The 11,841-nt window shown below is 42.5% G+C and overlaps 1 protein-coding gene across 1 annotated transcript; it reads left to right on the forward strand.

Moving 5' to 3' along the window:
* The first annotated feature begins 4,196 nt into the window (after positions 1-4,196).
* Positions 4,197-9,248, forward strand: LOC137292135 (mucin-4-like). The gene has a single exon (XM_067823676.1). The coding sequence runs from the start codon at positions 4,197-4,199 to the stop codon at positions 9,246-9,248; it is 5,052 nt and encodes a 1,683-aa protein (XP_067679777.1).
* Positions 9,249-11,841: the final 2,593 nt, after the last annotated feature.

Raw genomic sequence — 11,841 nt, forward strand, 5'->3', positions numbered from 1 at the left:
TATGGATACGGTGCCATAAGCATACACTAGTGTGTGGGTACGGTGCCATAAGCATGCACTAGTGTATGGATGCGTGTGCCATAAGCATGCACTATTGTGTGGGTACGGTGCCATAAGCATGCACTAGTGTGTGGATACGTGTACCATAAGCACGCACTAGTGTGTGGGTACGGTGCCATAAGCATGCACTAGTGTATGGATACGTGTGCCATAAGCATGCACTAGTGTGTAGATATGGTGCCATAAGCATGCACTAGTGTGTAGATACGGTGCCATAAGCATGCACTATTGTGTAGATATGGTGCCATAAGCATGCACTAGTGTGGGTACGGTGCCGTGAGCATGCACTAGTGTGTAGATACGGTGCCATAAGCATGCACTAGTGTATGGATACGTGTGCCATAAGCATGCACTAGTTTGTGGATACGGTGCCATAAGCATGCACTAGTGTATGGATACGTGTGCCATAAGCATGCACTAGTGTGTGGGTACGGTGCCATAAGCATGCACTATTGTGTGGATACGGTGCCATAAGCATGCACTAGTGTATGGATACGTGTGCCATAAGCATACACTAGTGTGTAGATTCGGTGCCATAAGCATGCACTAGTGTGTGGATACGGTGCCATAAGCATACACTAGTGTGTGGGTACGGTGCCATAAGCATGCACTAGTGTATGGATACGTGTGCCATAAGCACGCACTAGTGTGTGGGTACGGTGCCATAAGCATGCACTAGTGTGTGGATACGTGTACCATAAGCACGCACTAGTGTGTGGGTACGGTGCCATAAGCATGCACTAGTGTATGGATACGTGTGCCATAAGCACGCGCTAGTGTGTGGGTACGGTGCCATAAGCATGCACTAGTGTATGGATACGTGTGCCATAGGCACGCACTAGTGTGTGGGTACGGTGCCATAAGCATGCACTAGTGTATGGATAGAGTACCATCATTATTATTGTTGTGTTCTCTCTCTCTGTACCTCTCTCACCCTCACTCTGTCTCTCTTTCACTCTCGCTCTGTCTCTCACTCTGTCTCTCTCTCTATGTGGAGGGGGCAGTATGGGAGTGTTAGGTGTGTTCAGTTTGTGTGTGGAGGGAGGGTATGTGTGTGGGCGTGTTGTGTGGTGATTGTGACAATACACCCTATCTCTCTGAATATATATTGTTCGTTGGAATCCTGTCAGAGCCGCAGTATCCGCCTTATAACAGATGTCTTGCTTTAATCAAAAGTCTTGTCGATTATCGAACTTTTGTGAGGTCGGTCGACTTAACGTACGTTACTTGAGGCGAGGTTTTCCATCTCGTATCTATCGATTCTATTTAACTTCATTTTCTGCCTTATAACCCCAGAACTCGCTGATTGAAGCAGCTCTCTCAGCTCCCCAATCAACAGCAGAATCGGTATATAATTCCTTTATATCGGTTGATTGAAATTAGCTGTGAAGCGGCAAATATTGAACGTTAAGCAAGTACATTCCTTCACATCCTGTACTGGGCATCATGGAAGATGAGAGCATACAAGGCTGATATTGACCCCACTAGATGCGTTATGTGTCGCAAAAACCTGGCAAGAAATTCGATAAAAAATCTTAAATGAATAATGTGACAGAGTGGCAGGGATCAATTAAGAAAGTAGTCCCGTGTTGGGTATAACAAAAAGTGTTGATGGACGTCACGGCGGATTACGGATCGATTAGAGGGTGGTTGGTGCGGTCTCCGCCCCAGCTCGAACTTCTTCACTAAATGTTGAAATATCGAGCGTGTGCTCAGAGGGTGTTGTTTCCGAGCGAAGATGGACTTCCACACTTTGGAGACCTCATTAACGTGTAAAATACATTTCAGCCGTGCTCCTGGCTTCTATGGTTGTTTACAGCACAACACGAATTTCAATTGAATGACAGCACAGATAACTGAGTCATCGTTTTTACATTCCGCTCTATACTGAACTTCTGTAGTCCGTGCCTACACGGGACGACTAATGCGGGTTATAAACATTCTTTGATGTTTGAGATGATGAACCGCCATAGAAGACAACACGGCGTTTCCTGGACAGCGATATCAATTACAACCTGCATGTTCTAAGGGAAGAATACAGTGAAAGAACCAATAACGGACTAATAAGATGATTAAATATTTTAGGTAAAGTACGAATATTTAAATTTGTTTTTTAAATAAAATATTTTCATTTCAGTGTAAGGTCCGACGTAGGAGTGTGACACAGATGAATGAGTGAATTTAGTTTTAAGCCGCCCTCAGCAATATTCCAGACAATCCAGTGATCAACAGTGTGAGCATCGATCTATGCAGTTAGTGTAACAAGGATGTATCCTTGTCTTGACGTATGTGAAAAACATTCTTTTGAACATTGCCTAGCTATCCCGAAAGAATTGTACCACTACGTACTTACATTTACACACATCACTGTTTAGAATATCGTCCCTATCATCAGTGTTTGTTTACAATTTTCTTGTACTTTCGATGTACATGTAGATATGACTACAGTGTGATATTCAAGTATTCGCGTCATTGACATATTCTTGTGGTACTTGGTCGGAAAGATATCACACCGGAAACGGCGTCTCAGCTAACGATCTTTGACATACGACACTTTTCTTGTTTCTATGATCAGGGTATTTTTCTAAAATAGGCGTCACCAGTATTCAGTATAAAAATGAGCAATGAGGTTATTTTACGTGTGTATGTGTCACACTCACTCACAGAAGTAAGAATTCATGTATTATTGGTGAACAACATTTTTCATAGACCATCTTCAATGTGTAATACTAACAATTTAGTAGAGCTACTATCACACGAACGATAATCTACACACACCACCACGACCGTCACCAACATTCCAAATTATTTCACTCCAAATTCTTCCCCGATTCTCTCAATGCCAAACACGTCAGAGGTATTTTACATCCGCCTCGGCTACATTCTCGCAGAACTGTATCAACATACTCTCTGAATAACTGTACATAATTTCAACAATTAAATAAAACTCCACTTAGATGAAAAGGGGAACTAGTGATCTAGGAGATTCGGATCCTAAAGCGGAGGAAATGTGAACTACCTTCATCATCGCAGACAGGACTAGACGGAGGGATGTGGTTGAGGTACCGTCAGACAGGACTAGACGGAGGGATGTGGTTGAGGTACCGTCAGACAGGACTAGACGGAGGGATGTGGTTGAGGTACCGTCAGACAGGACTAGACGGAGGGATGTGGTTGAGGTACCGTCAGACAGGACTAGACGGAGGGATGTGGTTGAGGTACCGTCAGACAGGACTAGACGGAGGGATGTGGTTGAGGTACCGTCAGACAGGACTAGACGGAGGGATGTGGTTGAGGTACCGTCAGACAGGACTAGACGGAGGGATGTGGTTGAGGTACCGTCAGACAGGACTAGACGGAGGGATGTGGTTGAGGTACCGTAATACAGGACTAGACGGAGGGATGTGGTTGAGGTACCGTCAGACATGACTAGACGGAGGGATGTGGTTGAGGTACCGTCAGACAGGAGTGGGCGGCAGGGAAACTGATTAATGTACCGTCAGACAGGACTGGAAGGATGGATGTGGTTGAGGTACCGTCAGACAGGACTGGATGGAGGGATATGGTTGGGGTACGATCAGGCAGGGCTGGATGGAAGGGAAACTGATTAATGTACCGTTGGAGAGGGCTAGACGGAGGGAATGTGAGTGATGTACCGTCGGAAAGGATTAGACGGAGGGATGTCGTTGAGGTACCGTCAGACAGAACAAGAGGGAGGGAATGTGGTTGAGGTACCATCAGACAGGAGTGGCGGGAAGGGAAACTGATTAATGTACCGTCAGACAGGACTAGATGGAAGGCTGTGGGTGAGGTACCATCAGAGAGGACTGGACTGAGGGATGTGGATGAGGTACATGTCTGGCTGTATCTGTTGTGGAGCACATAGTGTACAGTTTTAGTATAAATGCTTGAGGAAGGAAGAACTGAGTCACCTGTTCAGTTAAGAAGACACGAGTTCTCTCCCTTCTCTGTTCTTGTTTGCCTCATCTGTCACAAAGCTGAAATAGCCATCCTTAACAACACGTTGGTGGCTGCTGCCATTGTTGTTCATGATGATGCTTCTAGTGTTTATGTTTGTTTTTGCGGCTGTGTTTCTAGTCCTTGTGGTGGTCTTCACATTGTTGCAGCCGTTCATAATGATGCTTCGATTGCTTGTGTTGGTGTCGTTGTTAAAGCTGCTCAAGATGATGCTTCTAGTGTTTGGTCTGGTGTTGTTTTTGGTTTTTCATGATGATGCTTCTAGTGTTTGTTCTGGTGTTGTTGGAACTGTGCATGGTGATGCTGCTAGTGTTTTTGATGTCGTTCTTAAAGCTGGTCATGATGATGCTTCTAGTGTTTGTTCTGGTGTTGTTGTTGGAGCTGCCCAAGATGATGCTTCTAGTGTTTATGATGGCGTTGTTAACGCTGGTCAAGATGATGCTTCTAGTGTTTCTTCTGGTGTTGTTGTTGCAGCTGGTCATGATGATGCTTCTAGTGTTTATGATGTCGTTGTTAAAGCTGCTCAAGTTGATGTTTCTAGTGCGTGTGGTGTTGTTGTTGCAGCAGCTGTGTATGATGATGTTTCTAGTGTTTATGATGTCACTGTTAAAGCTGCTCATGATGATGCTTCTAGTGTTTGTTCTGGTGTCGTTGTTAAAGCTGCCCAAGATGATGCTTCTAGTGTTTGTTCCGGTGTTGTTGTTGCAGCAGTGCATGATGATGCTTCTAGTGTTTATGATGTCGTTGTTGCAGCTGCTCAAGTTGATGTTTCTAGTGCGTGTGGTGTTGTTGTTGCAGCTGTTCAAGATGATGCTTCTAGTGTTTTTGATGTCGTTGTTAAAGCTGTTCAAGATGATGCTTCTAGTGTTTGTTCTGGTGTCGTTGTTAAAGCTGCCCAAGATGATGCTTCTAGTGTTTGTTCCGGTGTTGTTGTTGCAGCTGTGTATGATGATGCTTCTAGTGTTTTTGATGTCGTTGTTAAAGCTGTTCAAGATGATGCTTCTAGTGTTTGTTCTGGTGTTGTTGTTGCAGCTGCCCAAGATGATGCTTCTAGTGTTTATGATGTCGTTGTTGAAGCTGCTCAAGTTGATGTTTCTAGTGCGTGTAGTGTTGTTGTTGCAGCTGTGTATGATGATGCTTCTAGTGTTTTTGATGTCGTTGTTAAAGCTGTTCAAGATGATGCTTCTAGTGTTTGTTCTGGTGTTGTTGTTGCAGCTGCCCAAGATGATGCTTCTAGTGTTTATGATGTCGTTGTTGAAGCTGCTCAAGTTGATGTTTCTAGTGCGTGTGGTGTTGTTGTTGCAGCTGTTCAAGATGATGCTTCTAGTGTTTATGATGTCACTGTTAAAGCTGCTCATGATGATGCTTCTAGTGTTTGTTCTGGTGTCGTTGTTGCAGCTGCCCAAGATGATGCTTCTAGTGTTGGTTCTGGTGTTGTTGTTGCAGCAGTGCATGATGATGCTTCTAGTGTTTATGATGTCGTTGTTAAAGCTGCTCAAGTTGATGTTTCTAGTGCGTGTGGTGTTGTTGTTACAGCTGTGTATGATGATGTTTCTAGTGTTTATGATGTCACTGTTAAAGCTGCTCATGATGATGCTTCTAGTGTTTGTTCTGGTGTCGTTGTTGCAGCTGCCCAAGATGATGCTTCTAGTGTTTGTTCCGGTGTTGTTGTTGCAGCAGTGCATGATGATGCTTCTAGTGTTTATGATGTCGTTGTTAAAGCTGCTCAAGTTGATGTTTCTAGGGCGTGTGGTGTTGTTGTTGCAGCTGTTCAAGATGATGCTTCTAGTGTTTTTGATGTCGTTGTTAAAGCTGTTCAAGATGATGCTTCTAGTGTTTGTTCTGGTGTCGTTGTTGCAGCTGCCCAAGATGATGCTTCTAGTGTTTGTTCCGGTGTTGTTGTTGCAGCTGGTCATGACGATGCTTCTAGTGTTTATGATGTCGTTGTTAAAGCTGCTCAAGTTGATGTTTCTAGTGCGTGTGGTGTTCTTGTTGCAGGTGTTCAAGATGATGCTTCTAGTGTTTTTGATGTCGTTGTTAAAGCTGTTCAAGATGATGCTTCTAGTGTTTGTTCTGGTGTCGTTGTTAAAGCTGCCCAAGATGACGCTTCTAGTGTTTGTTCCGGTGTTGTTGTTGCAGCTGGTCATGACGATGCTTCTAGTGTTTATGATGTCGTTGTTAAAGCTGCTCAAGTTGATGTTTCTAGTGCGTGTGGTGGTGTTGTTGCAGCTGTGTATGATGATGCTTCTAGTGTTTTTGATGTCGTTGTTAAAGCTGTTCAAGATGATGCTTCTAGTGTTTGTTCTGGTGTTGTTGTTGCAGCTGCCCAAGATGATGCTTCTAGTGTTTATGATGTCGTTGTTGAAGCTGCTCAAGTTGATGTTTCTAGTGCGTGTGGTGTTGTTGTTGCAGCTGTGTATGATGATGCTTCTAGTGTTTTTGATGTCGTTGTTAAAGCTGTTCAAGATGATGCTTCTAGTGTTTGTTCTGGTGTTGTTGTTGCAGCTGCCCAAGATGATGCTTCTAGTGTTTATGATGTCGTTGTTGAAGCTGCTCAAGTTGATGTTTCTAGTGCGTGTGGTGTTGTTGTTGCAGCTGTGTATGATGATGCTTCTAGTGTTTTTGATGTCGTTGTTAAAGCTGTTCAAGATGATGCTTCTAGTGTTTGTTCTGGTGTCGTTGTTGCAGCTGCCCAAGATGATGCTTCTAGTGTTGGTTCTGGTGTTGTTGTTGCAGCTGCCCAAGATGATGCTTCTAGTGTTTATGATGTCGTTGTTAAAGCTGCTCAAGTTGATGTTTCTAGTGCGTGTGGTGTTGTTGTTGCAGCTGTGTATGATGATGCTTCTAGTGTTTTTGATGTCGTTGTTAAAGCTGTTCAAGATGATGCTTCTAGTGTTTGTTCTGGTGTTGTTGTTGCAGCTGGTCATGATGATGCTTCTAGTGTTTGTTCTGGTGTTGTTGTTGCAGCAGTGCATGATGATGCTTCTAGCGTTTATGATGTCGTTGTTAAAGCTGCTCAAGTTGATGTTTCTAGTGCGTGTGGTGTTGTTGTTGCAGCTGTGTATGATGATGCTTCTAGTGTTTTTGATGTCGTTGTTAAAGCTGTTCAAGATGATGCTTCTAGTGTTTGTTCTGGTGTCGTTGTTAAAGCTGCCCAAGATGATGCTTCTAGTGTTTGTTCTGGTGTTGTTGTTGCAGCTGTGTATGATGATGCTTCTAGTGTTTATGATGTCGTTGTTAAAGCTGCTCAAGTTGATGTTTCTAGTGCGTGTGGTGTTGTTGTTGCAGCTGTGTATGATGATGCTTCTAGTGTTTTTGATGTCGTTGTTAAAGCTGTTCAAGATGATGCTTCTAGTGTTTGTTCTGGTGTTGTTGTTGCAGCTGCCCAAGATGATGCTTCTAGTGTTTATGATGTCGTTGTTGAAGCTGCTCAAGTTGATGTTTCTAGTGCGTGTGGTGTTGTTGATGCAGCAGCTGTGTATGATGATGCTTCTAGTGTTTATGATGTCGTTGTTAAAGCTGCTCAAGTTGATGTTTCTAGTGCGTGTGGTGTTCTTTTTGCAGCTGCTCAAGATGATGCTTCTAGTGTTTTTGATGTCGTTGTTAAAGCTGTTCAAGATGATGCTTCTAGTGTTTGTTCTGGTGTCGTTGTTAAAGCTGCCCAAGATGATGCTTCTAGTGTTTGTTCCGGTGTTGTTGTTGCAGCTGGTCATGACGATGCTTCTAGTGTTTATGATGTCGTTGTTAAAGCTGCTCAAGTTGATGTTTCTAGTGCGTGTGGTGTTGTTGTTGCAGCTGTGTATGATGATGCTTCTAGTGTTTTTGATGTCGTTGTTAAAGCTGTTCAAGATGATGCTTCTAGTGTTTGTTCTGGTGTTGTTGTTGCAGCTGCCCAAGATGATGCTTCTAGTGTTTATGATGTCGTTGTTGAAGCTGCTCAAGTTGATGTTTCTAGTGCGTGTGGTGTTGTTGTTGCAGCTGTGTATGATGATGCTTCTAGTGTTTTTGATATGTCGTTGTTGCAGCTGCCCAAGATGATGCTTCTAGTGTTTATGATGTCGTTGTTAAAGCTGCTCAAGTTGATGTTTCTAGTGCGTGTGGTGTTGTTGTTGCAGCTGTGTATGATGATGCTTCTAGTGTTTTTGATGTCGTTGTTGCAGCTGCCCAAGATGATGCTTCTAGTGTTTGTTCTGGTGTTGTTGTTGCAGCTGGTCATGATGATGCTTCTAGTGTTTATGATGTCGTTGTTGAAGCTGCTCAAGTTGATGTTTCTAGTGCGTGTGGTGTTGTTGTTGCAGCTGTGTATGATGATGTTTCTAGTGTTTATGATGTCACTGTTAAAGCTGCTCATGATGATGCTTCTAGTGTTTGTTCTGGTGTCGTTGTTGCAGCTGCCCAAGATGATGCTTCTAGTGTTTGTTCCGGTGTTGTTGTTGCAGCAGTGCATGATGATGCTTCTAGTGTTTATGATGTCGTTGTTAAAGCTGCTCAAGTTGATGTTTCTAGTGCGTGTGGTGTTGTTGTTGCAGCTGTGTATGATGATGCTTCTAGTGTTTTTGATGTTGTTAAAGCTGTTCAAGATGATGCTTCTAGTGTTTGTTCTGGTGTCGTTGTTGCAGCTGCCCAAGATGATGCTTCTAGTGTTTGTTCCGGTGTTGTTGTTGCAGCAGTGCATGATGATGCTTCTAGTGTTTATGATGTCGTTGTTAAAGCTGCTCAAGTTGATGTTTCTAGTGCGTGTGGTGTTGTTGTTGCAGCTGTGTATGATGATGCCTCTAGTGTTTATGATGTCGTTGTTAAAGCTGCTCAAGTTGATGTTTCTAGTGCGTGTGGTGTTGTTGTTGCAGCTGTGTATGATGATGCCTCTAGTGTTTTTGATGTTGTTAAAGCTGTTCAAGAAGATGCTTCTAGTGTTTGTTCTGGTGTCGTTGTTGCAGCTGCCCAAGATGATGCTTCTAGTGTTTGGTCTGGTGTTGTTGTTAAAGCTGCCCAAGATGATGCTTCTAGTGTTTATGATGTCGTTGTTAAAGCTGCTCAAGTTGATGTTTCTAGTGTGTGTGGTGTTGCTGTTGCAGCTGTGTATGATGATGCTTCTAGTGTTTATGATGTCGTTGTTAAAGCTGCTCAAGTTGATGTTTCTAGTGCGTGCGGTGTTGTTGTTGCAGCTGCCCAAGATGATGTTTCTAGTGTTTTTTTTATGTCGTTGTTAAAGCTGCTCAAGATGATGCTTCTAGTGCTTGTGGCGATGTTGTTGTTGCAGCTGCTCTAGATGCGAGCCCATAGTTGACACGCGTAACACACATATTCACATTTTGTCTATCATACGTTGTCAAGAATACTGTGATAATATCTGTCCCAAACTTCTAACGCCATCATGAAGCGTATGAATTTTGCATGAAGTACAAATAATAGAATTGTGCATATTCGGGTCACTGGTTGAAAATGCCCTGGCATAGACATTGCTGTAAGGCGGACCTGCCATATCTTACTTTTTCGCAGTTTTCACTGTGCTTGGATTTACTTCAGTATTACGGAAATATGTAGTTGAGCAAAAACCAGTCTAATGAATACACTATTGAGATTTACATAACCATGAATCGCCACTACAACAGGTATGTAAAACTACAGTATCCTCTTCAAGCCTGTAGTGTTTCTTTACATACTGTGTTACAATGTACATGAGACAACACTTTCAACAATTCTCTGTAAAGCGGAGCCATGTATTAATATTGCTGTCACACTTAAACTGTAGCCTTAGGAGTTGGGGTTTGTACTTAAAAATATATTTGCTGTTACGTATCAACCCAGAGGCATCGCAAACAAAGTTAAATGGTACGCCTTCATGCTTATCTCACTATCCACAGATGTCCATATGGACTGCTATTACTACAAAACGCTTGTCGCCACACGGGGTACCTATCTGTACAATGTAACCCACCACAGAGAATCCGGAAAACATTTTTGAAATAGCAGTTATAAATATTCTATAACGTTGTTCTCTCAAGAGAAAATAAAGAAAGGCGTTTAAGTATAATTGTTTGCCTAGAGTACCATTTTTACATTCTCTTCCGTATGTGCGTGATCTATACTACTGCTGAATTAACGATATCTGGAACACGCAAATATCTTGTTAAATATCTTAAAATGATGTTCAGTACCTGAAGATGTAATTAGGAACATGTGTTAAAGCTAAACAGCCGATTACTCTAAATGCCTTTACATAAATAGAGCTTATATCGTTTAATGTATTTTTTTAGGATGTAATCTAAGTGAGGTGCATATGTCATTATCTTACCTCACACATGAATGTCGCTTTCTGATTGGCTAAGCGCTATTCTGTTATTTTCAATGTACCCCGCTTACCATTCTCTTCCCACAAAGGTTACTTGTCATACCTTCCTACGAACCTCTGTTCTAATACGGCCATATTTCGCCGATCTCATAAAATCCCCTAGCGTCAAAAAATGGCAACAGATTTATCTCCCTTTTTTCTGTCCAATCAGAACACGTGTTACATCGACCTAGATTCAACTTGACAAATGCAGGCAATGTGGATAAATAAATATGACATGACTGAGTTCAGTCTAGAAGAAACATCTGAGTATCAGCGCACGGAAAGAGGTTCTAGTTTTCACGATGCATCCGGAAATTGGTGATGACCTAAGGTCGGACAACTTTCCTGATAAAATTCATTGATAAGTTTCTCGTGCTTCAACCCAATGCAGACCTGTTACTCGTGTCCAATACTTAAAAAGAATTGTATGGCTGTCGCCTACCTCAATTGTGTGATTGCATTGTAAAAGTGTACCAGTATTTATGAAATAAACCGAACTTAGTTTAGATAGTAACATGTATGATACTCTATTTTGTTTTCCTTTGTCGTCTGCTACCGTAGTTACTGCAGATTATGCATAGTCACGACTTCAAAATGGCTTCAACAATGAGCAACATCTGTGTAAACGATTACGTGAAGATCGATGGTAAAGACAAAGGGCGTGTTGTATCCATTGTGGCTCCCCTTGGAACATACAAAATGTAAATCATTAGAACTTATACAGGAGAGATGCGACAGGTTTCAAGTATCGTCTTGCGAAATTACCTGACACGGTAACGGCAGTGCCAGTATCTGGGGAGATCGATTTAACACGAGATACATCAGGTGCTAGATGTACTAAATCACACAGAGTATTTTAAATGACTAATAAAACCTGAACAAAGTGACTACTTAATCAAAGGGGCACTGATGCGGAGCGTATAATGTTTCTCGCCTACGCCTAATTACGAAACCAAACTGCAAATTGGTCAGCACCCGCTCCCTCGACCGTGACGGACACGGGGACCGGGCTCCTGACCACATTAGCAGAATTTCGTCACCCTGAACAGTCAGGTGGCTCATTGTATGCCATTATTTAAAAATATCCATGGTATTCCTTGTCTGGTTGTAACAAAATATCTCAGCAGTGTAGTTTTTTTTTTCTTTTTCTGAAGCCTGGATGGTAAGGTGACTGATCTAATTTGATCCTTTTTCTGTGTTTTTAACATCGATATTTAATCGTGTCGTGTACAAATATGATGTCTACAGGCGCGTAGCAAGCCATTTGTTTCATTTAAGTCCGAAAAATTGCAAAGCTTTATATTGAGATAGTTTTGAGGGTTGGCCCATCAGCTTTTTCAGGCTGCATGCGACTCAGAGATTACATCTTTCTTGCTGTAACTCGCGCTTGATGGTATATACCTACACGTGTTATTTGTCATCATTCACTTGATGGTCGGTTAATGAATTTATAACAGGTTTAATTACTG

This window comes from Haliotis asinina, chromosome 7 (assembly GCF_037392515.1).
Source record: "Haliotis asinina isolate JCU_RB_2024 chromosome 7, JCU_Hal_asi_v2, whole genome shotgun sequence".
In the NCBI taxonomy this organism is placed as follows: domain Eukaryota; kingdom Metazoa; phylum Mollusca; class Gastropoda; order Lepetellida; family Haliotidae; genus Haliotis; species Haliotis asinina.

Excerpts from the sequence above, each read along its gene's own strand:
- LOC137292135 (XM_067823676.1), top strand. The coding sequence starts at position 4,197 with ATGATGCTTCGATTGCTTGTGTTGGTGTCGTTGTTAAAGCTGCTCAAG.